At 35.9% G+C, this 26,158-nt stretch overlaps 1 protein-coding gene across 4 annotated transcripts in view; it reads left to right on the forward strand.

Moving 5' to 3' along the window:
* Positions 1 to 26,158, forward strand: part of RGS7 (regulator of G protein signaling 7) — a 266,876-nt gene that overhangs the window by 211,931 nt on the left and 28,787 nt on the right. For all 4 annotated transcript variants that reach the window (XM_058835396.1, XM_058835399.1, XM_058835398.1 and 1 more), the window contains 6 exons: positions 12,434 to 12,508; positions 13,559 to 13,657; positions 14,363 to 14,424; positions 15,865 to 15,975; positions 16,445 to 16,570; positions 23,605 to 23,791. In XM_058835396.1, coding sequence (XP_058691379.1) covers positions 12,434 to 12,508; positions 13,559 to 13,657; positions 14,363 to 14,424; positions 15,865 to 15,975; positions 16,445 to 16,570; positions 23,605 to 23,791 — 660 coding nt within the window. The remainder of the gene's footprint in view (positions 1 to 12,433; positions 12,509 to 13,558; positions 13,658 to 14,362; positions 14,425 to 15,864; positions 15,976 to 16,444; positions 16,571 to 23,604; positions 23,792 to 26,158) is intronic.

Consider the following 26,158-nt stretch of genomic DNA (forward strand, 5'->3'; position numbering starts at 1 on the left):
TGCTGCAATGCTGGACAGCTAAATTTTTAAAATAGTTTTTTAAGGTAGTGTTTGGATGAGAATCTGTGTATAATGTTTATTTTTTATTTACAGTGTTTCACCATCTGATAAAAGTTCAGAGGCTAGGGGCAGTGACAACATGGTTCAAAATCCACCCCAGTGTAATTTTTGTTCTTTACTGAAAATGAGTTTTGAGGATCAAATGTTTCATTATTTTTTGTTGGTTGGTTGGTTGAAGGTGAGTAAATAAATATTTTTTCAGGGTATTCTTACAGGTATCCTGGTCCTTAGTTGCTTTATTGCTTTATTTGTTACCTACCCAGCTACAGTACTGATACAGAAGATTTACATGTGAAATATAAACTATGAATATTAAATTTGCATTGTATTTCAACTTTAAGTTGACAAAAGGAGCAGAAGAGGGAAGCAAGTCATCATTCCTGGAGAACAGGGCAGCAATGCACTACAGGAAAGTGAGACATGAGAACAGCTGTATGGCAGTGGAGCCAGGAAAATGGTGATGCAGAAAAAGAGGTTGATTAGGTATCAGAAACATCACTGTGACTCACAGGTTTAAAATAAAGGAAATGAACCAAGGTTGGACATGCAAAGAGGACTTGCCTCAAAAACCACCATTGTTTCTTGGGTCCCAAGTCGGAGGCAGCCCTGCAGATGATTACAGAAGTTCTAGAAGATTTGTGCCGCAGTCTGAGGGACAGACAAATTCTTGAAAATCATCATGACTGTTACTTTTGATTGGCTGGCCCATAATTTTTTCCTAGGTCTTCCAACTGAGATGATGTTTGGAGATGAGGCAGAGGAATTGGATTTGGAAAGTTTTATTCAAATAATCATCTATTCCTCAATTTTCTTCTGAGAGACAGTTTAGAGAACAGTTTTATTATCTCACTGTTTAGTTTCCATTACAAATTTAATTTAATTGCTGTTTCCCTGTGGGGGTTTTTTGGGTTCTTATGGGGGGGGGACAAGAGTGGGGGCTGTTGTGTGTATTTCAGGGTATGTGGAGTGCAATCTCGGTCACTTCTGTAAATCCCAATTTCTGCTTTATGTAGAAATATCTTAGATTGCAGTTAAAAAGAGTATGGCTGAGCTTCTTGTAGATAACTGCAGCTTGCAGAGACATTCCCAAACAAGTTTTAATTTCACTTGTTCAGATACCAGCCATAGCAAAAGCCAAGTGTCAGGGAGAGCTGTAAAAACTCCCTTGCAATCCTGAGCAGCAGGCCTAGAATAAAGTCTATGCTGTTATTTCCAAGGTAGAGCCAGTATCTGACATAGGTCTGAAATTAGTATTATTCACATATAGTGATGCATGTCTCTTTTTGATGGCAGAGTAAACGTATTTTAAAAATCTTTCTCTTCTTTTCACCTGCTTAGAAAGAGTATTATTGTCATAATTTTGAAACTTCTGTTGATAGCAGACTGTGGAAATAAGCAAAAATTGTTTAGGAGGATTAAGGTGTTAGTCAAAAACAATAATAAATCAAGCTAAATTGGGGCAGTGAGTTACTTCCAGGAGAAAGAAATTGAGGACCTGCTTTTATTCAAAAAGAAATGTTGCACTCCTCATTAAAGTCTTTGAAAGAGAACTTTTTTCGACTTTCCTGAATATTATCTCTTTTTAAACCCCATAATCTTACACTTGTTAAAAAGGGACAAATGGGTACTAAAGCAGTAAATCCCCTAAAACATCCTCAAACCCACGCTAAATTCAGTCAAAGCTGTGGCTTGCTGTAAAATTAACTCTTTTAGGTAACAAGCAAGACAAATGATGTCTTGCTGCTACAAATTATTCACTTTTCTTACTGAGATAATACATTAATGCAATAAAAAAGGCCTTTTGGATACTTGCTGAGATTCAGACTAATTCAAAAGATAATGGGAGAGGTATCCTTTTCTTTTGAAAGTCACCTGTATACTTTGTAACTGTAAAAACTTGAAAAAGCATTTAGTTTTCTCCAAGGCCTCTCTGACCTTTGCCATCAGTCTGTGCTGGTTGTATTACAGTCACATTTAGCAGGTTTCTGTGCAGTTGCTTTTAAAATAAAGATGGGAAATATGCAACAGATGTACTAGAAAACTGCATTGGTGTGTGTCCCTCTCCAAAGTTTAAACACTGTCTATGGTTTAGTCATAGTATGATTTGATAAAGCATGAGCATGAGTCAAAGTATGAGCCAGTTCTTCCATTCTGCCTTTTATAACTTGGTTAAACCAAATCCACAGGACTTCTATTCCCATTTCTGGACTATGGTGATTATTTTGGCTCTGGGAAAAAAATGGATATAAAATATTGATAAAGGTCAGACTTAATGACCTTCAAGGTCTGTTCCAACTTATATGATTCTATGATTTTATGAAAGGCAACAGCAGTATTTGTGTGGTTTAATACAGGACAGCAAGGTATCTGGGGTGAGTATGTCTAGTAAGGACAAGCAGTAAGATTAAAAGCAAGGGTGGGTTTATGATAATTCACTGTTGTTGTAAAATTCTGAAATCTGTATAATTTCTGGATTTGGGTGTTCCTTGCCATTGTTTCCTAGTACCAAACTAGGAAAACAGTGTTCTTCAAATATTTAAAACTTTGTCACATGTCCCACACCTTTTGCTTCTTTCTCTTTTTATGAGACTCTATGTCCATTAATTTAATTTTCTCTGTTTATTTTTTTAAATTGTATTTTATGTGGTCTGAACATGACCCTTGACATCTGACCTGGCAGGTAACATTACCAGGTGTTGTGGGCCAGGCAAGGGGTTCTTTTGTATTTTGACAATTATTTCATCCTGTCCTTCAAGATCAGCCTCAGACTTGTCAAAACAGTGAATTTCCCTAGGATAAGATGGTGCATGCTTGCATTTCACACTCAGTACTAGTCTTTTCTGGGCCAGTCACTTGTTTAACCAGAGAACCCTTCTCTCTACTTCTTCATGATATTTTCTGAATATTTTTAAACATCTTCAGAAGGCAAATGTAAATCATGTCGTCCAACTTCTCTAGTGATATATAGACACATAATTTTCATGTCTTCTTTTGTACCTGTTTGACCATATATCCTTACAAGCAGACAGGGAATGCAGCCAAAACAGAAATTGTCATTCTCAGGTAATTGCCCTTCTAGTAATGAAACAAAGCCTCGTGCAATGTTTTAATTTCAAAAAATGGTTATAATGTTTATGATCCATACTTGCATGTAATTGAGGCACATATTTATAAACCTTCTAGCTGGCCTGCTAAGACCTTTGTAGAAGATTTTGTGCTCACATTATTTAACATTTTATTTAGTCTAATACTTCAGTAAAGGTGGGGCAGATGGGGAAAAAGAAGCCAAGTTTCTTGCAACAGTGTAACAAAATGAATTTTTGGAAGTTAAAATTAAGAGGTCACAAGTTGTGAAAGAGTTAATTGATGAGATGGTGGAAGGACACCAAGAAAAATGGTATGACAATATGGTTTTGAGTAAGACCCAGTTCTTTGTGGAGCTAGGAAAGTAAACTGAAGAAGTATAAGGAATTTTTTTTTATAAATGCAATGTTTATACATTGATCTTTGTATCTGTGGGAATTAAATTTGCTGCTTTAATCCAAAGCATTTTGTTGAAGATCTTATAAGTCAAAAGGCATATAATCAACTTCTAAATGTCACCTATATTTGCCATCAGCATTTTCAGAGATGTGTTAGACTGTTCTGTTGCCACTTATTTTCAAGTGAATAACCTAAATTTCTTCTGTACAGAGTCTGTAAAACAGCAGTTTCCTGCCTTTTGCGGTAAAAAAAAAAAATACGGAGCAAGCAATAATGAATCTAATTATTTAGCAAAGGGGAAAAAAACCAGATAAATTTAACAGGTTTCCTTGTGCAATAGTGTCACAAATACTGGAATCTTCACATACACAAAAGTCATTTTAATACAGCCTTAAGTAAAATTCATACTACTGATATACCATTTGAATAAATACAATGGATCTAATTTCTATGCAACAATTTCTGGTTCTGAAAACCAGAAACTGCAGTCACTACAAATCTGAAATGGTATATCATAAATTAAAACTAATTAGAAATTAAATCAACTTGCAAGAAGAATTAAGCATAGAACTTCAATGCAGTAGTATTTTTTTGGGTACAGCTTCTTTAATTTCATATGACTTGTCTCGAGAATTAAATTTTAACACAATTTTCTTATTCATTTTGCATATTATGTAATTCTGTGACACACAGACTACTAATTAAAAAAAACAAAACAAACAGTGATCAAATCTTTTTTTCTTAAGGTGAAAGCTCAGCTCTCAACAGTATCTGTCCTTAAACAACCAAGTGTGTGAGAATATGACCACCATCATTGTTCAAGATGTTCTGTCTCCTATGGATACATTTTATGGTTTCATTTATTAGTATTATATTCCGTGGAAAGTTCTGTGTGTCTCTCTTTCTCCTGTTTCAAACAGGTCTTTCATTTGCACAGCCAGTGGAATTCCTTGTGTGTCTGATAGTACTTAGGAAAGAGATCTGAACTCCAGTTTAAGAAGACAAATAACTATAAAGTGGAAATTGATGCAGTGTAGGCTTCTTTATCTTGGGAAGATGCTAAAAGTCTTTGAAATTTAAAGCAATCCTAAAGTGTATACTACATGAGACTTCACATCTCTTAGTTTGAAAATTGTGAGTTTTACTTTGCGGAGAACATAATTAAAGTTTGATCAAACTAATTGATCAAATGTCTCTCCTTTATCTGATGATGTTTGAACCTCATTTGTCTTGTCCAAATAAGAGAAACAGCTCATAGTTGAGCATTTATCTGTCAGTTGCACACCTTTCTATGTCTTGATTAGGTCCATTTCAGAACAGTGGAACTACTGTTATTTTGGTAGTAGTCAGTGATCTCCCAATCAATCCTTGCATAAAGGATGTTCTGATTTTACTCATGGGTCCAGTGGCAAGTTTTCTGTCCTCCATGTGGGGATCTCTACAGTATGTTTGACTTATGCAAAATTCATGATTTGTCTATCAATATATTTCTAGTGCATCACCCAATGAGGTTTATTGCTCATTCATTTTAGTTTAACAAGTAGGCCTGTAACTTTTTATTATTTTTCTCTGTTCTTTAATGAGTCAAAATGAAATTAGCTATTGAAGAAGTATTGAGCATTTAAATTCATTCTATGCTATCTGCGTAATTCTATACTAAAACCTTCAACAGAAGAGAGCACTTAATCCTAACAAAGTTTTTATTAATTCTTATGAATTAAGATAATCTCTTCCTTTGAAGGAAGAAGCTCAATATGATTTTGTATTGAACATTCTGTGGTCTGAAATATCAGTCCAATAAATGAATACAAAAAAATGAAAAGCTTTTATTTACTTAATTAAAAGCCAGTAGGTTTTACATTAATATGAGCTGATAGCTGGTTTTAGCTGTTAAGCTGTGTATAACTAATTTGTTTCCATTATCCTACTTGATTGTAGATCACGATTTTCAGCTGTATTTGCAGCATATGACAGATCTATTGCATGTTTTAAAAATAGATTTGTATTAAGAAATATGAACAAATTTGAGGTTATTCTACACAAGTCCAGTTCCAAGTTATATGCCTTTACTTTAGTGTTACACTGAATCCATACATTGCAATTATTTACCCTATCCTGAGTTCCAAAAAAGATAGCATTTAGAAGCATAACACATACATAATGAAAAGACTGTTGATATTGAATATATCTAAGGATAGAACAAGCAGGTTTTAATAACTTTTCCCTGATTATCTGACAAATTTATGAGGCCTCTAGAAATAAAATATGAATCCTTCTTGTACAGAATCTATTGAGAACAATCTTGGGATTTACTCCCTAAAAATTGTGTTTCATAGAGGGTAATTGAAAGATATGGCTGTGCTTCTGAGAGGAGGTAATTTCTAACAGACAAGAGTCTGTAGGAAAAGCTAGTAACATCCTGAGCTAATTTTAGAAGTTTGGTCTGGAGTTGTAGAGAGGTGAAGTCTTGATAGGAGCTCTTTCCAAAGTAGTCATCAAACTTACACACTTACTACAATTTACCTTTGCGGTTACCATGGCTGTTGGACTGTATTCCAAATATTAGTCTCTCTGTGTCTGCTTCTCATTAGAGCTATAATGCAAGTGGGACCTCCACAAAGGCACTGTGATTTAATAGCAGGTGTTGGAAGTCCGGTCACACTGCATGTAATGAAAAGGACACGTCTTCAGAGATAGTTGTGCTAAAATTAATTGTGCAGAAGCTTGGACTATGGTACCACTACAAGTAGTATGGTAATTTCATTTTATACTACTATACCTGTGTATGAAACTCTAAGTGCTATAACATTATATAATACAATCATTAAGTAGCTAGACCCATCCAATTTAGTTTAGAGTTTGTAGTTATGGGATTGCGCTGCATAATGAAAAAATAAAATCCACCACTTGTTTCAGAATACTTAAACTCAGAATAATATTTTCCCTCTTTCTTCAGACATTTGCTGATTTACTCGGATCTTGTTACTAAAGGTGTTGTCAAGTGTTCACACACTTGGCTTCTCAGAATTATTTTCACAGAACTGCTGAACCAAATGGAAATACTAATAAAAACATACACTTTTAGGGGGGATCATAATAGGGATTCAGATTAGGTATGCCTAGTTGATTGTAAATTAACCCCATTATTAAGTTCTGCAGTTTTAAGTAACAGCACCTTTTTCTACTAAAAAGGAAGTGGTTCCTGTAGCCCAGTCCCTGTGATCACTGGTTTGTCTTTGCTGCCTTGGGTGGTATAACAGGGGCTGGTGAGATCTCCCCTAGCAGCACTATCAGTGCATGGCCCTATGTATTTGCAGGTTCTGGCAGGTATGGCTTCTGGGTCTATTTTTTTCATCACTTAATTGAGGTTCATTGATCTCTAATTATAAAGTGAGCTACATTTTAAAACATGTGTTTGCTGAAATTTTTATCTGATTTTGAAATTTTGTCCTTTGACTGCACCTTAAGATAACAGCCATTTTTCCAAATCCTATTAAAAGACCTGACCACTTGTACTCATTATGTTTGGAATGTTCCTCTGAGACTTTCTATTGCACCAGCAAAGGTTTTAATAATGCAGCTCTTCCACTGGAAAAGCCTCTTTATTTGTTGATCCTGAAGTGTGTAAAATGAGGTAAAATCCCAGAATACAGTGATAATCATTTAAACCTCACCTTTTCCTTGTAAGCTCTAGTGGGTTCTGCACACTCGAATAACTTCCATCTCAGTGAAATGAAAAATTGGTGCAGTTCAGAAGAATGTAGCCTGTGTTTTTCTTTATGAGAGCCTCAGTTTTAGCCATTACTGACAACTTACTCAGTAAAGGATTTTAATGTCTCCTTTGATGCTAGACTGTGTAAGAGAAAAAACAATCTTTCCCACATCAACAGAGTCAAACTGGGTATTTTTCCAACTAGTAACTCCTTTGATTTTTTTCAGCTGAGTACCACTGATTTTTTTTTTTCCCCTCATTTCTTTATTTTGTAATCTTCCGTTTTATAATCTACTCCCCTTGATTTTTAACTATGCACTGTTCAGATAGCTGCACAAGTAAACTGGAATAGAAAACCTACAAATAAAATGAACTCTGCTGTTCTGCTTATCACTCACTGCCTAATTAGCTTCTTTTCTATACTTTAGAAAGTGATATGAATAGTTACTGTTGAGGGCTAGAAGACTCCTAGAAAAATGACAGGAATAGCAGCAATGACAGAAATAGCAGAATAGATTGTTGCAGAATCCAACTCTAACATCTGACACTCAGAAAATTTCAAATTTTAAGCTTAAATTTTTGGTGATAATCTTCTATTTCACATAATGTAAAAGAAAGATTTCAATCTCTGCTTTTTCTTTATGTTTGTGTGTCTGACTTTATCTTTTCCAGTAAGAGATGACCTGTCATCTGTGAACCCAGGTCCATAATTTAAATTTACAGTCTTTAAATTCTGAAAGCTTGGAGATCTTGAAATCTAGTATTTTGCAATTACACTTAACATGTAATTGCATCCATGCCTGCGAAACAAATAAAAAGTATCTATTTGACAGTGTATTGACACTGAAATGCAATGAAATTGCATAAGGTATGTGAATCAATCTACCTAAATATTTACTGCTTTAATGAACTCTGAATTTATGGGTGTGCATATTGAAATGAGGCAATTATTTTAAATAGCACCTATGTATTTTTAGCTAAAGAGACTGTGAAATTACATTTCCTTAAATCAACCCGAGGTTTGTTTGTATGGGTTGAGAACACACCACAGGCTGCTGCAGGACCAGGGCAGCAGTAAGGAAGCTAATACCAGTCTTCTTTCCACTCTGCTCTTGTGGGCTGGGGAAGGTAGAGAGATGAATTTCACACCAGTGTGATTGGAGTGTTCTGTAAAGTGGATTTGAATTTCAGTCCCTGCAGCTTCTGCAAAGTAGCCTGCACCACAGAAAAGTAGGCTGAGAGGGACCTCTGGAGGTCTTCTAGTCCAACTTCCTGCTCAAACCAGTGCTGACTGCTAAGGTGAATAAGATTGTCCGGGCACTTGGATTAAACAAGTTTTGAAAATCAACAAGGATGGATATTCCACAGCCTCTCTTATTTTTATTGTGAAGTATATTTCTTTATGGCTGACTGGAAATTCCTTTACTGCAATTTCAGATTACTGTCTCCTCTCCTTCCACAGTGCACCTTTGGAAAAAGTGCTCTCTAATCCCCTCTAGGCACAAAAGGCAGCAGTTAGCTCTCCCCTTTTGCAAGCATAGAACAAGTCTGTTCCTCCACTGGATTTTCCCATTTGAAATATATTTCTTATGTTGTTTCTGGAGCTCAAAAGTAGTCTTGGTGTTCTGGAAGTTTCCATGTGATGCTGAGTAGAAAGAAATGAGCACTTTGCCTGCTGGCTAAGCCGTTGCTAATGCAGCTGGGTATGTGGTTTGTCTGCATTGCTGCAAGGAGATACTGCTGACTCATGTTCAGCTTCTCCTTCAGATCATTTCCTACAGAGCAGCAATACAGACAGACAGTTCCCTGCCTATCGGAATGCACGAGCTTATTCCCTCCCACATACAGGGGTATATTTGTCTCAGATACAAGAAAACTTCTGGTTATTTTGGCTTCAGTAGATTCACAGTTCAATTGCCATCTTTTTTGAGAAAGAAAGAAAACCACATCAAAACTTCAGCTGACCTAATTACAAATATTAATTTACTCTCTATTGAGCATTTTGCACTTTTTAGAATTACATCATAGCGAAGAAATTTTTATGCAAAAAGGGCATTAACAGATGTTGATTTGGGCTATATGGCCAGGCAATAAAAAGGGTAGTTGGTTCAACTTTGTACAGCAAGCAGACTATAAATATTCCATCCTCTGCACTGCTTGGATGGAAATGTACCATGGCTCAGGCATGCCATTTAATGTAAATAATTAATTCTTCTGAAGAGTTGTTACAGGTTTCCTAAAATTAATACACTGTAGCACTATTAGAAGGGCTTAATTCATTTAGTCTCTGTTGCCACAGTTAGCAGGGAAAGAACATCGATATCAATATGGATTTTTTTTAACTCAGTGTAATCTTAGATGGCTGCTTCAAATGCTGGTCATAGCCAGATCAAAACATGTATGTTCTGGCACCTCCTCTGCTTACAGACAGGGCTTCTTCCTTCTTTTGTTTTTTAATATTATTTATCTGTATCCATTTATATCAACAGTGAATTTATCACAACTGGACTGACCTGTCCTTTGATTTAAATTAATACAAGGGCATTTGTACTTTGAGATAAGTACATGCTAAAAGATGGATGGAAAAAACCTAAGTGAAGGTATGACAGTTTTTCACCCAGATATTTAAAAATTGATGAGGACTAGATTCTGCCCTGGTTATGATTTTGCTGTATGATAAATTCAAGAAGGTCACAAGGCTTTCCTTTGTGTGTGCTGGGGGGAAGTTGTTTTCACACAGAACACTACTCCTGAAAGAAATAAGCTCTCCATTTATACATATAGAGGAGTTCTCGAGTCTTCCAGGAAATTTGTTTGAAAACTATTTACAGTATTAGTATGCAAATTATATACCACACACTAAATGGGATTCTTGCAGCAGAGCACTCTGACAGGCATCTCACTATTTGAACTGTGGTAGTACAGTTAAAAAAACAACACGAAAACACAGCTGGATATAATTGTATTCAAACACATACTTATTATGTTAATGAGGGCATACAAATAAAATTAAATGTTGTCCAGCAAAGGTTTTCCCAAACAGACTGAGTTATTTTAGCAAAATGTTCATATAATGCAATTTTTTGTGTTTGCATGTAATTTAAACAAAGTTATGAGAACAGTGTTGTATAGAGATAGTGATACATGTCTTAAGCTACTATTGTTACCCCAGGTTGTCAGAGTAGTTGATGCACCCTTTAGCCACCTCCCCTTCTGCACTGGAGTTTCCTGATGCTTCCCTGCCTCCACCTTCCTGGGGCTGCCATCCTGTCAGCTTCTCTTCAGTCCCACCTTGGTCCAGCTTCTCCCCCCACAGCCTCTCCTGCGTGCCCCCACCCGAGCAACTTCACTTCAGCGTGAGAGGTTTTAAACAGCCAGGTGTCAGTAAGAATCCACTAAGTGCTGTAGAAGTTCAGGACTGGGTTTGGCCTCTTTGCAACCAGCAAAAGCTTTGCCCTTGTGTCATTTCTAAGAGTGTCCCAGAATTTCTTGTCCCCCTGGCATCAATCTGCACAATTCTGGCATGTAAGTTACGCAGGCAAGTCGCGGGATCTGTCCGTACCAATTTACTGCTGGTGGGCTTGAAATCTTTAAAAAGAAGATGCTTTAGATGAGGTTTATGCCTTTTGTTCTGCCCCTTTCCATTTTTAGGACATGCTTGTAACAAACCATAACCGAAAACTGAACAAATAACAGTTTGTACCTTATGTAAGTGTGCCTGCTATTCCAATTGTTACATTCAAAGGCTGTAGATGTTGTTAAAGCCCCTGCCTTCTTCACTGCCAGCTGCTGCTGTAATCCTAAAGTAGATGCACTTGTTCTTTTTAAACTTTATATCTCAGTATACTACCCTGGGAAATTGCTTTCTGCTTTTAAATTGACCATCATGCAGAACTTTGTATTTTTCAACCTTTTTCTTTGAGATTTGCAAGTTATTTCTGAGTTCAAAACCTCCCATTTTTGTTCAGAAGCACAAAAGATACCATCCCAATTCTGTGTGTCAGATGCAGTCTTAAGCATATTGTCTACTTTCTATCATTAGCAATGAGGAACTGTTTCTACTTCAAATGTTACACAATCAAATGCACACGAATTGATTACTTTAAAACAGAAACTTATTTATTTATTTATTTTAAAAAAGCATATTAGATTAAAAAAAAAATCAGTATGTTGCTTAGAATATTTTCCAGATGCAAAGTATTATTGCTCTCTTTAATGGAAGCTATTTTTTTCTTAGCTATATAAGAAATTCTTAGGCTATATAAGAAGTTTTTAAAATTTTGTCATATTAAATTTACAGTCACATCAAGTGTTTTCCATTATGATAAGAAGACAGAGGTTGTATCATTAGATCAATGATAAGTCCAGTTTGGCTGTTGGGCAAGTAAATTCAATATCTAGCTACTTCCATTAAAAAAATCCCAACCTACTTTCACTAAAAATCTGCTCCCACTAGAGAGCAGATTTTGTTGTTTCCACTCAGTGTCAAATGTAATCCCTCTAAAATCAATAGATAAAACTCACCTGAGAGCAAAACACCTAATATTATTTGTTTCCAGGAATGGGTAAAAAACAGATTTACACATAGATTTTGTACTTAGAGGTAAGTGTCAAAGGAAGTTGAATTAGGAGAAACTAGAAACTATTTGTGTGCTTTGGGAGGCCACAGAGATGTAAGAATGAACCACTGAAACCCAAATCTGATGTGTTGAGAGTAATTTTATTTAGACTCTCAATCTTCTGGTCAGGCTGCAGAAGCCTGTTTTGTTGTTTTGGTTTGAGTTTTTTTCCTTTCTTTTCTGAAGAAACAAAACCCATTTTGGTACTTTTTTAAAAAAAAAAATAATTTAGTTTTAAAGGGAGATTCTCATTAAAAATTTAAAACCACATGCTTCTGAAGTGAGCCTGAGGTTCACAGCTGAGGTGAATATTGCATAATTCTGTTTATTTTGTCTCATTAGGTCAACCATGCTCCTTAGAGGGATAGCTAGAATGTAATGAATTACTTCCTTGGCAAAACCAAAGCAGAAACTGACTGGTTTCCATTATCTTAGCAATTTATTTTATTTCAATTTCATGGTGTGGAATTTATTTTTCAGTCTTTCACACTGAAGAGGAGTAGCTCAGAGTTCCTTCACAGATTTAGCCTTTTGCTTTTCTTTCTATTTCTTTTAATAGCCTGGCTGTGTAAACACTACTGAAGTGGATATAAAAAAATCTTCAAGAATGAGAAATCCACATAAAACAAGAAAGGTAAGTATGGTTATTATAGCAAAAGCAGGAGGTGGAGGAAATTTATAGAATGAATTTCCATAATTTCTTAAATCACTTTTTTCTTACAGCTGCAAGGAACAAATGCATGAACATATATTAATATTTCATAAGCTTTTTGTTGAATTAGTATTAACAAATTTTCTAATGCTAATTGAATGCTATCACATAAGATTCTTGGAGAAATACAAAGAGATTTTGAAGATAAAATTCATTTTTGCATGCTTTATTCATGTTGTTTAAGAGATTGAATCAAGCGTATGAAAATGTTTCTGTCAGTAATTAAGGAAAAACAAAATTAAAATTCAGAGTAAACTCGAACAGCAGTTTTTGTCCTGGTCTTAATGAAAAGAGTGTCTCTATTTTACAGTTATGCCCCAAATGGATGACTGGAAATTATGGAAGAAATTAGCTCTATCTAAACTAGGTTGTAATTAGAGTATAACTTCTCTAGAAATGTACAGATGGATTGGCTCAACACTTTTAAATCCCTTGCAACATAACCATGTAGACTCACTCCCACTTTAAAGTACTTCCTTTGAGGTGCATTTGCATGTTGACCCATAGAAATGTATGTTTTAAGATGGAAGGTGGATTTAGAGAAAGTTTTAGCTTGGCTTGTTTATGATAGTGAAAAGTCCAGATTAATGTAATTTACTAGACAGTAATTGCAATTTTGGAAGTCATCCAAATAATCTGTGTCAGTGTACCTCTCAGGATATTCCACCTACCAGTGGTCTCCACTTACTGTTATAGCATCTCTCAGTGTCATTCCCCATGTTTACTATGATACTAATATAGAGACCTAATAAAAGTAGATCCTTTGTTGTGTGGTTTTATGGAATTGTGGGAGTTTGGGAGTCTTTATTTTACACTCCAGTGGAGATGCACGACTTAATCTGAGTACATGGGTTATTGCAGTTTCTTTAGGGAAAGATGATCTTGGCTAACTCCTTGAGCACAGTTACTATGAGTGTGTGTAGAAAGCATTGTCTGAAAGCAGCTGTCCTTGTTCCATATTTTTTTGCATAGTCTGTCTATGGCTTACAAAATGACATTCGAAGTCACAGCCCTACGCACACGCCAGTGCCTGAGACTAAGCCACCCACAGAAGATGAACTACACCAAGAGGTTTGGAACATAACTACAAACCTGTACTTTTAAGTGAACTTCTTAGGAAATAACTTTTTAGGTGTACACCCAAAAATTGTTGTAACTGGGAAGTTATTCAAAACAGCTGTTGCAAACATTTCATAAACCTTTTCCTCATCTCAAGGGATATGGATTTAGACACGTAACTTCATCAAAATTAATGAGATAAAACCTGAACTTCTTGTATCATGCATTAAACACCTAAAGGCAGTGGGAAGTAGGCCACTGAGTGGCCTACTCAATGCAGACATCTTGCTCTTCTTTCAACACAGATTTGAGGCTTGGGGGTATACTTACTACTCCATGTAGGTTCACACACTTATCTACTGTTAAAACTTTGTTACTCTTTCTGAGATGTTAGTGTCTGGAGAAGTTAAATGTCTGAAGAAGTATTAGTTCTCCTCAAAAATCTAAAAAAAAGGCTAATTGGATTTCTGTTGATGAACCTTTTGGGAAAATTATGTTATGTTGGGCACATTTTTTGTCTCTGTAGGATCTTTTCTATTTAATGAAAACTTTCATTTATTTTAGAGCTATACTGGTGAAATGTTGTTTTAATTCAGATATATTTCTCTTCTGTGCCCTAGGATAATTTAAGGTACAATTACAGCCCTGATAAAAAAAGTTACAGAAAGAGTCAAGCAATAAATTACATATAAAACTCTTTGCCTTCCTTTCTTGCAGATTAAGCACTGGCAAATGCAATTAGACAGACATAGATTAAAAATGTCAAAAGTTGCAGAGAGGTACGTATATTGTCACATTTTCTATTTTTTTCAATTAGAATGATAACTACTGGGGAAAATGTCAGTATGGAATAGCTTCAAAGAGCTATTCGCAGCAAATAGCTCTTCAAAGAGAGACATGGGAGCTCAGATGTCACAGAAATAACTGATGAGAGTTTAAGTGGAGAAGTATGAAGTTCTTTTTAGTGATAAAAATATTCCAGATATTCCATGATACATTTCTGATAAACCCAAGTCACTGAAAGAGCCTCTGCCCAAGTGATCACAAGTTTCACCTTTCATTGGCAGAGAGGCTAAATGGGAATAGGTCTGGGATTATTGTTTTGATATTTCAAAAGGATTGAATTATTCACTGATGAAGCAGGGAAACTGGCTGGTGTGGAGCTCAGTCAGTGCTTGAACAATGTGAGTTTGGGCTCAGATTGGGTCAGAGATATAACACTGATAGGAATCTGTCTCCAAATAAGACCAAAATTTGTCAGGAAGGGCCTAGAAAGCAAATCAAACAAAAAGCCCAACATTACAGAAAATTGAGCTACATAGGGCTTAGTAAAGAAAATAAGGCCAAATACAAATTGCTCTTCATCTTCTCAATAAATATTTGTGTATATATATCTGCTTATATGTGTGTATGTGTGCATACATGTGCAAATACATATAAATATTTAAAAAGAGAGCAGGTTAAGATTTTTTTTGTTAGCTGAACAGCAGAAATATAATTTACACTAAATATAATAGGAATTGAAAAGAAAGAATAGTTGTCCTCACTTGGCAATAATTTTACAAAAATTATGAGGCCAAAGGAAAGCAAGCATAAATAAGGACAATGGAGATGTAAATTACCAGAACACAAGCAAAGTTTTAGTGTGTGCAACCGAGTCAGACCAATTCCTGAATATTAAAAAAAATGTGGAAAAGAAGTATTTATTTTTGAAAAAGTAAACCTGCGAATAATGTCCTTTGATTAGGAAAAAATAAAAATATTAATTATATTTAAGAAAAAATGAGTACTAGCAGCTGCAGGGCTAATAAATATAACCTGCGTAACATGCAGTGTTTTAGAACAGATTTTAAGGAAACTGATGATTAAAACCACAGGGATATAAAACATGTTCCTTTATGAAAAAAAATGTGCATGGAAGAGGTTGTATGATCTAATTCATTAATGCCTAAAGGAACCTTAAATGGAGCTATGTGGAAGTATTAGGGAAGCTTATTTTATTTCTACTCTTGGTAGACCTGAGCCACCCCTCTGTCTTCAATGGTCCACTTTCAAACAGCTTGTGCAAACCTATTTCACCCTGAGCTTGTAGCTGCCTTCTGGGTGTGTGCATACACAATTACCATGGTTCAGTTGATGCAAGGTAACTTGTTAACCAGGGTAACGTGATCAGGTTTCTTCTCCTCCTGACATGACGTTTGATGCTTTTGTTTTCCTAGTCTATTAGCTTATACAGAGCAGTATTTGGAATATGATCCTTTTCTTGTGCCCCCTGATCCCTCAAACCCTTGGATATCAGATGACACCACTTTCTGGGAACTGGAGGCAAGGTATATAATTTTATTTCTTCTTTGGAAGTAAGGGAGTATAGCATGCTTTTCTGAAAAGGTGAAGATTTCAGACAGAGGTACTGCAGGAAAAATACTGAGGCAGAAGGGCAATGCAGTATCCTTTTGGTCTTTCCAAAGTTTTACAGTTTTGTAAGATGGGAAGTCCTACAGATTAATAAGTCTGTGTGAAATGTTACAGTAACCAGTTTCCAGGCTTCTAGTGTGGTGAAAAAAAGGTTTTTTTAATTCTGATAACATTTCTGGTTGGAAATCTTTATTTTTCTATGTATTACCTTCATCTTAGCAGTCTGTTTGCTCATTGCTGAACATTGCACAGTGAGAAAAAAGTGAGAAAACCATGGAACTTTAGGAGTTAGTCTAAATTATGATTAATAATTTAATTAATTGTTAGATTGTTAGAATACTGAGGTATTGCCCACTTTGGATTCTGTTGTTTTTTCTTCTGTAGCAAAGAGCCAGGACAGCAGAGAGTGAAACGATGGGGATTTGGCATGGATGAAGCTTTGAAAGACCCTGTGGGAAGAGAGCAGTTTCTGAAATTCTTGGAGTCAGAATTCAGTTCAGAAAATTTAAGGTAAATGAGAGCTACATTATTTTATAATAGCTTGTAAGTTATATTTGGTTTTTGCTTTGTTTTTTTTGTTCCTGATACTTTCCGATTTTTGACCCCTTTAAAAATTTTCCTCACCTTTCAGAATTAATTCATGCAGATTGCAGCCCACTTTCATGTACAGGCTGAGAGAAATATTAACATAGTTAACAGAGACTCGCATGAAGCATATTTTTCCATTCATATTCAAATTTTGGTCAAACTACTTATGTAAGAGCTTTTCTCTCAGCTTGTCTTTTAAACAGATATAAAACTGACTCATTCAAAGCCTGTTCAATATATTTAATCAAATATTATGAGAAGAGTAAAATGAAAATAAATAAGTTTAAAAATAAATAAAGGATCTAAAAGTAAAATCTACAGACTTTCATCATTGGTTTCTGGGGATCATTTTGAAAATCTCTGCCAATATTCTAGTATTTGTGCATGTGACACAGCTGAAGTTGGGTGACATCTATCTCTCAAATTCCTCACTAACTGTAAAATGGTAAAGTGTTCCTAGAGTATGAAGCATGTAGGGCACGTTTTTGAAAGTGTATTTACAGAACTACTTTTAAGTGAGGGGAAAAATTATTTGATTTTAAAAATTATGGTCCATCCATTGGTTAATAGCATGTTTTGTTTTGCTGTTTTAAGAAAGTCATATTTCAGTAAGAGTTATTTCAGAGAGATTAATAACAGCCCTTCTATAGACAGACAAATTAAGCTGAGCATAGTACAAAAATATAGGCAACATGTTTTTCTCTTAATTCCACCTTCTTGTCAGATGTCATATGTATCACTTTCCATTCTCCAATAACATAAGTAGTATAAATCCTATTTGCATTTATGTTCTAGAACTCAGAATAATCCTAACCTACTTTTTTCTTATGCCAATTCTCACTCTAAAGTGGTGCAGCACAGCTATTCATACTAAAATTATGCTTTTGTAGCATCTTACAAGCGGCATTTAATATTTATGGTGTTGATTTATAAATGCTGATTAATTGCACAGATCTCCTTGTTGTTAATTTAAATTTGTCAGCAGAATAATTGGAGTTGGAGTTCTTTAAGTTGCTGACCGTATTCATATTCAAGCATTGATTTTGCATCACAAATACAGTCTGACCTGTATGTGTATGTTGATGACTTTATTTGTCACAGATGCAGATTTTTCTTACTAAAAACTCCAGTTGGTAAAATGAATTTTTAAAAATCAGAATAAGACCAAGAAAAGGAAAAGTATTTTTTTTTTAATTATTATTTAAAGAGCATCCTGGTAATTTATTATGGAGAGCAGCTGTTCAAACATGAACCTATTGAGCCCAGTGTGTGCTGCAGTTTCTGGTGCTTTTCTCTGATTAATTTGTCTCTCTGCCAACTAGACTGTTACCGCATAATCCCTAACTCTTTCGTCTAATCCTATTTACAACACTAAATACCGGCAAACTGCAAGTAACTGATCTAGAAAAATTCTCTCAAGTAATTTCTTCAGAGATGATTCCTTGACATGCCATCTACTCTTCTGTCTCTTCCTCTAAATTCTTAAATTTGCATTATAAAATGTCTGAGTAATGGTGGATATGATATTAAAGGCCAGGCAGGGGATAAATTTGCTCTGAAAAGGTGCTTTCTGTGATAATTAACTGAAGGAAAACTGCCTCAGAAGCTCAGAATTATGTTTGTAAATTCCCAAACTGTAGGGAAATCAATCCATTAGGTTCACATACTAAATTTGGGGTAGAAAACATGAATTTGTAAAGCTTGTTGTGCATGGCTGTCAAAATGTTTTAGATGTCAATAACAGAAGTTAAAAGCTTAATGATTTCAAGCATTACCACTAAATAAACCTTAGAAGGCGACCACTTTTGTTGCTCACCTGTTAACCCCATCATGGTAATTTGGAGGTTTTTAGTGGTATTTTTTAAATTTTTATTTTGACAGCCACCTTGAGAAAAATAATTATGTCCACCCACATCTTCCCACTGCAACAAATTCAACTCAAATCAGTTGCTGGTTCTTGTACTTTTACAGAGCTAATCATAAAATGTACAACACTGCCAAGCCTATAGTTGGATAGGCAGCTGGGACCCTGCTTTTGAGCTTTCAAGCCGAGTACACAGCATACAGCACGGACTGCAGGCATGACAGGAGCTTCAGTATTAGTAGATTAGATGTTTTATACCTCATTTGGTGAAACAAGTACCAAAACCATGAAATGATAAGTCTACCAGATACACCATTTCTATTCAAGTGTAATGATGTTATATAGCAAAAATCCCAGTGTTAGAGTTACATTAACTTCAACTGAGGTATCTGACAATATCATTCTTGGTGGATACAGATCCTGTCTCAAAGAACACAGCAGGGATAAAGGAACTTTAGCTGTGGTTTAATATTAAGGATTGTGCAATGATCAGAAATATAACCAGGTTTCCCCTTCTTACTTTGTATGTCTGTGCTTTTATCTTTGCCTGTAAATGGAGCTTATTAGTATTTCACTCTCTGAAGGAGTTTTGAAAAGCATAGCAAAGGAATAAAACTGTCTAAGCAGTTCTATCAGTGCAGTAACTTCATTACAGAGTGCCTGCAGTTTGCAGGTTGGATTCTGCACTCACCTAATGCAGGGTATGACTTGTGGTCTCTCTTGTTACCATGCAGATTTTTTGGAAGAATGGTTTTGTATGCTGCTCAATACACAGAACAAATAGCTAAAGTAACATATGAATTGGATAACAGATTTATGAAATTCCCAATGCCTATTACAAAAATGGTGACCATTGTTTAAAATGCACAAGACTAAAATTTGAGTATGATCCAGTACTATTGAGCTTGGTCAGAAGGTTTTCCAAGTACTAAAAAAAGTACTTTTCAAAGAGAATGAGTTTATGAAATCAAACTTACTGCAGCATGGCACCTGGAGACCTAATGTCTTTAATTTCTGTAGGAAACTGTATTCCTCTTCTTGTCCTTCCTTTTTCTGTAGTGCAGAAGAATTCTTTGGAAAGTTAATATTTGTATGCTGACTATGCTCCCAACTGGTTATTTTGTAGGAATTAGAGCCTGTAAAGATTAAATCATTTCAGACCTGCCAGCCTGAAAGCCTGTCCGAATCCTAATGCAGTATTGTAGTGGGTATGATCTCCAGAGCAGCTCTAAGACTGAAAAACCTCCTTGGTTAGTGGAGAGTGGTGACAGGTTAGGTTCCATGATACACAGAAGGAAAAGCCACTGGACCCCTTGCCCCTCCTTTGATGCTCATTTCTTAGGTCTGCAATATGTGACTAGTAGGGAAAAGGGACTTTGCATTCTTGTTATCCAGAAAAAGAAGAGAGGCATTGAGAAATTTGTTAGATTTGGATGTTTTCCCTCAATAATTTTTGTCTGACCATTCCCCTGCAGGCTGACATTTTTTGAGGTGTTTATCCTTTACACTGGTGATTATGAGGCCCTGTTGTGGATGCTAAGAACTTGACCAAAATTTAATCCTCAGAGCTGAAATTGCATGTGAGTTATTTGTCATTCAGACTCAAGCTTAAATATCGAGTGCCAGCAATTTTGCCATTTCTGCAGAGTAGATGGGAAAGAACTAGTTGCAAGATTTAATGAGTTTCTCTGTCATATTCTTGAAATCCTTCAGTACTACTATGCCTTGAAGCTTGGCAAGGTGGACTCTAGAAATCTGAGAGCGGTGTTTCCTGCCCCTGGAAAAATATTACATGATTCTGTTAATAGAGTTTGTTTAGGATTTTGTTTGCTATTTTTCTAAAAATGCTGAAAAGTCTGGCCTCTTGCTTTTTGTGTCACATGCACTGAATGCAAAGTTCACATAATTATCACTTCAGTGTTTCCACACTGTACCTCACAAATTTCATGGAGAACCACTGCAGCCCTTCTCCCACTCTTTGTTCCTGTGGGCTAAATTTAACTGATTAGCTTGGTCTGGAATCTGGCTGCACCTGACATTTAGGTCAGTTGATGGGACAGAAGCTGTGTTGCAGCTGTGCTATTTATCCATGAGGCCACCATGGCTTTGAAAGTAATCCAGCTGTAGGACGTAATCCCCAGATATCTTGCAACATGTATTTTACCAGTGCATGTGGCTGGATGTACTACTACCATATACTACACACTCTCACTCTGCTGTGTGTCTGCTGTGTGACTCCAGCAGCCCAAATGCTGGAGTAGAAGACAGCAGCGAGGTTTACACTCAGCTACTCAGGTCTCTGTTCAAACAGCGCTGAGCATCTGCTAGAAAGGGTCTCCATGGCAAAAGCAAACTTTCACCCACAGGAGATGCAGTTTCATCCAAGGGCAGCTGAGTTCTAGTTCCTTACACTAAGTAGCACCAAGTTAGTGTACATCATTGCCCAAAATGCAATTCCCCTTCTCCCCTCTCCTGCCCTTCACATAGTTAATGTTGCAGACTGTGTGCTTTCTGCTACGGGAGCCTTCCCTTGCTCTGGTCACAGCTCATGGGGCAGAGAGCTGCAAAATGGTACAGGGAGCTCTTCTGATTTGAGGCCCTGTGCTGAGGTCTTGCTGACTCCATTTCAACTTCATCTGTGCTGTTGGTTGCCATGGGATATTGGAAAAAGTCATTTTTGAAAATGCGTGAGGGGGCAGCCCTATTTTTTGTCATTTCCTAACTTTGAATATTTGAATTCAACTCTCTGTGGGAGGAGGGCAGGCATCTTTTCTTAAAAGATAAATAAGTAGATCAAAATCTAAAAATGTGTCTTGGCTGTGAAATAAGCACCCTAGACATAACACAGAAATCACAATTCTTCCCACTTTTAGAGAGGTTTCTATATTTAGAGTTTCATATTTTTACTAGAGTCTTTGAAAGCTATTGTTAGAAGGATAAAATTAAATCAATCTATCAAAGAACCAGTGTTTAGCCTGTAAGAATACAGGTCTATACAACCTCCATATTCTATGCTGCAAGCATAGAAATTAAATTTATTGAAATTTATCTCCCATCTATTTCCCCATAAATGACTATAACCCACTATATGAAACCAGTTTACTTGCAAAAAAAATAGCATCCTAAGGCATGTTTGCAATGACTTCCAGAATTATTGGCAGTGGTACAATGGAACAAAAAAAGGAAGTGACATCTCTGAGCTAGATCTACAGGATGTCTGCAGGGAGATAGAAAATGTATGTTTACAAAGAGCATCCTTCCCTTTAATTTTTGTGTTCCTTACCTGACTTGGAGACACATGAGTAACCAGTCAATCCCAGAAGATGCACTTGAAGGGGTTAGCACTGCAGGATATGTGCTTTTAAATGCAAATATCGAAAGCAGCTTAAGGAAACCAAAGTAGGCTGCCCAAATTTGAGAGTGAACTGAATTAGAGTTTGTGAGCTTTGCAGTTTTGAAACATGAGTTATCAGGCATTTCTCCTTGCTGCATTGCCATCAGATTCTCAGGATATATCCCCATTCTGCTCTGTGCAGAACTATGTTCAATTTACACTGTAGTTCTTATATAAAAGTGGGGCTACCCACAAGTTTTGAAACTGGAGTTTTATTGGCGCAGATCCACTTTGTGACCTTGGAGAAACCACTGTACATTATTACATTATTAATATATTTGCAAAACTGGGACAATATTGCATCTCTGCCTCTTGGAGAATTTTAGATGAAAAATTTTGCTTATGTACTATTGAAATTGAAGGTTGTAGAGATACCTAAAATAGTCTTCTTGGTAGTGAGAAGCTGACTATACTATCTGTGCTACAAAGAAATTTCAAAACGGGACTGTGAAGGAATAATTGCTTCCTGAAAGGTAATTTTTCTCAAGTGAAGAATATCTGGTAGCAGGAATACTCTAAGGTTTGCTATGCTTTACTATCCTCTCTTAAGTGTTTTGCAATAATCAAATTAGAATTTGGATTGAGGGTGGTATCATTATGCTTTCTTGGGGGTCTGAGTAGAGTTTCACTGTTCTTCTATCCCATCCTTGTTGAACTCAGCAGCTTAAATCAAGCTTAAGTTGATTTCACAGTGCAACCACATTTTAAAGGTGCACCCAATTTATTTGTGAGCCTTGGAAAATCCAGCTGATTTCAAAGTTAAATCACTTCAAGGCTCAGCTTATCCATTTCATAGCTGTGTCAGAACAATAATGAAAAGTTGCAATGGTATATATTGCATGTTTACTGAAGTCAAACTTCCATTGAGTTCTTGGATTTGGGGGAGAGCTAAAAGGTTTGAACCATGTCTAAGAATGGGATCCTAAATTAATTTAGGATTATTTTGTTCCATGAGAGAGTCTGAACATCAATAGAAGAAACAATGAAATAAAGTTTACAGCTAGTTAGCTATGATCATAAAGTGCTCAAGACCTTTTTAGTGATCTTGCTCCAGATTGAATGAGGATACAGTGAACTGGCTGCACTATATATGACTGCCCAGTGCTGGTTTGCTCAGCAGGAGAAGAGAGAATATGTAATTTCATTCAGCATTTTTAGCAAAAATATGCATATGAATGGAATGCTGAAAAGAGAAATTAAATTATAATTAGCAAAACAAATGCTTTTCCAATGTACGCATGTGGGTAAAAGATTAGAGTTACATGGTTTAGGATTTAGTGGGACTCAGAGATTCGTGTAGATAGCAAGTATATAATTATTAGCTTTTGAAGGAATGTCAAAAAGCAGTCCATTTATAAATAATATAAGCCCTTGTGGTTTGGCCAAAATGAAGCCTCAGTTTAATTCCAGCTAAATCTGGGATCTTCCTGTAAGCATGTTACCATACATAAGTAATGAAGGATTTCCTATCTGTCCCATGAAGAGCCTTCTAATAATTGCTTCCTCAGGTGCATTGATTGCCTTGACAGCATACCAGAATGCTGGTCCCAACATAAAATCAGTCAGCCTTTTCTTGTTTTATCATATCTAGATGAAAACGTCAGTTACTTAATTTCTTTTTTAAGAGCAAGGAAGAACGAGAGCACCTCATTAGTGGTTATCGTGAGCTGGAAGTCAAGGTGCTGTGTTGTGCCATAGGTTCTGGTTAGCAGTAGAAGACCTGAAGAAGAGGCCAATCCGTGAAGTTCCTGCTCGTGTCCAAGAAATCTGGCAAGAATTTCTTGCTCCAGGTGCACCCAGCGCTATCAACCTAGATTCAAAAAGTTATGACAAAACCACTCAGAATGTGAAGGAACCTGGAAGATACACATTTGAAGATGCTCAGGTCAGTTTGCAATTGTGTTTATGGACATTTGAAAAAGAATATTGGCTAGTGAAATCTATATACAAAAATGAGATGTATTTGGGAATTAAATGATAGTTAATGTTTCCTGTTTCCTAAAATGCCATTTTGGCAATGCAAATGTGTAACTTTCTTTCTTTCAGGAGGCATAAGAAGTTCTTAATGAAACTTCTGTGCTAGAAATAGTTTTCAAGGGGACTTTGAATAGAGGAAAGAGTATAGTGAAGAAAAAATTAAATACTTTTGTATTAAATTCAACACTTCATGTGACTTATAACTTAGTATTTCATCTTTGAAGACTTCTGAGAAAAGCAATAGAAAATAATTGGATCCACAGTAAAAGTAGCAGAACTGGTATCATCCTCCATTTTCTTCAGCAGCCCAGTGATGAAAATTTAATTATTAATGCAAAGTGAAATGGTGTCAGAAGGAGAGACTGAGGTCATATCCCTGCAGAATTTCCTGCATCTTGATTATTAGGTCATCATCTTGGGAGCTGCTAATGGCCCCATGAAGGAGAGGAAGGGAATTGAATTGAGGCTTTCCACTTTTTGGGAGAATGCCTCTTCCCTAAATAGGAAGTGGAATAATTTTACCTCCTTTTCATTTTTCCATTATGAGACTAGCAACCTATGAAGAAACAATAAAATTTTCATTAGACCCTATGAAATAGCCACTATTTTGAAGTACTGTGCATTAAACCAAACATACAGGTTTTGCTTACATCTGCTGACCCCTGGAGATTTAAGAACGCAGTGTATAGCAAAGATGTAAACAGCAAAAGTAAACAACAGAGCAAGATTGAAGGTTTTAAAAAATATGTCTTTGCAGTTGAGTGACTAATGGACATTTAAATTCCTTGCCAGTATTATTTATGGTTTTTTTAATACATAATAAGTGTAAAATTTCAATACTCTTTTACTGCCAGATTTATCTTGGAATTTTGTTCTTCATTTATAAAAGACTTGGAGTACTCAGTATTTATGCAATCAGGACTTTGCCACCTGGAGAGGACTTCTGCTTAGTTCATCTAGTTCAGCAAAAAACCTTAAACCTGGAAGCCTTAATTTCTCTGGAAAAAGGACAGGCTGCTCCTGCTGTGTTCTCACTTGAAGCTTCAGGAGCTTTAAAGTGTCCTGTCTGAGGTGAAGGGTTTTGTCAGGATTAGGGCTCTGCCTCTGCAACAGGCTTTTTTTGACCTGCCAGCTGGGAAGGAGACCGCTGGTGTGCCATTCTGGCAGTTGGTGGGTCATTTAACTGTTATTAAAAATGTATGAAAAGCATTTCTGGACTGGAAATACTGACAGATGAAACTCCATGTCAAATGCAGACACATAAGTAAAAGGGGACATGTATGTAAAAATAGCCTGATTGCACTAAATATGTGCATTAACGTGTCCTGGCTAATGTGTACATTAACAATAATAATGCAGCCCAATTTATTCTAGCTTTTACAGGCATATTTCTTGTACAGAAATTAAAGTTTAATACCTATTACCACTTTTTGCTCTCTGTTAACTGCATTCATTGTCTGCTTTCACAGACACTGAGTGAAAAAAAACTTGCTCCAAATAAACCAGTCTAAGTTCTGAATGTACATCAGAATTTCTCTGCTTAGTGTAAGAAATACAATGAAACACATTTAGAATAATTTTTATGGTTTTTAATACAGCAAAAATTAAATATCAGTTCTAATTTTACCTTGCCTTAATTCTCAGACAAGGTGTGGGGAGTTTTGCTTGAGGTTTTTTTGTTTGTTTGTTTTGGGGTTTTTTTGTGCTCACTAATTTTATTCACTATCAAGCTGAGAAACAGTATTTTCTTTCTAGTTTGTTTGCTGTTTCCCAATTGCTGGGCTACAGGTTTCCGACAGTAAAAAATAGAATTTGAGTAAAAGAAAAACTCCATGAAGATAGCTAACATGATTCAGGACTTTTAAAAAATATTTTTGAGAGTGTTTTATATTCTGGTTGCTTTTTCTACAAATCTTTAGCATATAATCAGAACTAGAATTATCAAGTGTTCTACATCACAGGTTTTTTGTTTCTCATCTTTTTCAGAAATTAGAATGTTCCAAAATTAAATGTTTTTTAAGCTGCACTTGTCATTTATTTTTTGAATGAAGGTTTCCAAATTTTCATAATCCTCTGAAGAATTAATATCTTGAAAATTAGATTAGCCTGAAATAGTTTTTCAATTTACATATGTATTTTCCTTTTTATATTGTTTGCTGGAGAGCAGACTAAACATCTGTTAAAGGATGTTTTCAAGAGTAGCCAGGGGAAATCCTCAGTAACCTAAGCATTATATGTGGCGCTGAATTGAAAACCTAGTACCTCTACCTAGCCT

The sequence above is a fragment of the Poecile atricapillus genome, chromosome 3, assembly GCF_030490865.1.
Source record: "Poecile atricapillus isolate bPoeAtr1 chromosome 3, bPoeAtr1.hap1, whole genome shotgun sequence".
Lineage (NCBI taxonomy): Eukaryota > Metazoa > Chordata > Aves > Passeriformes > Paridae > Poecile > Poecile atricapillus.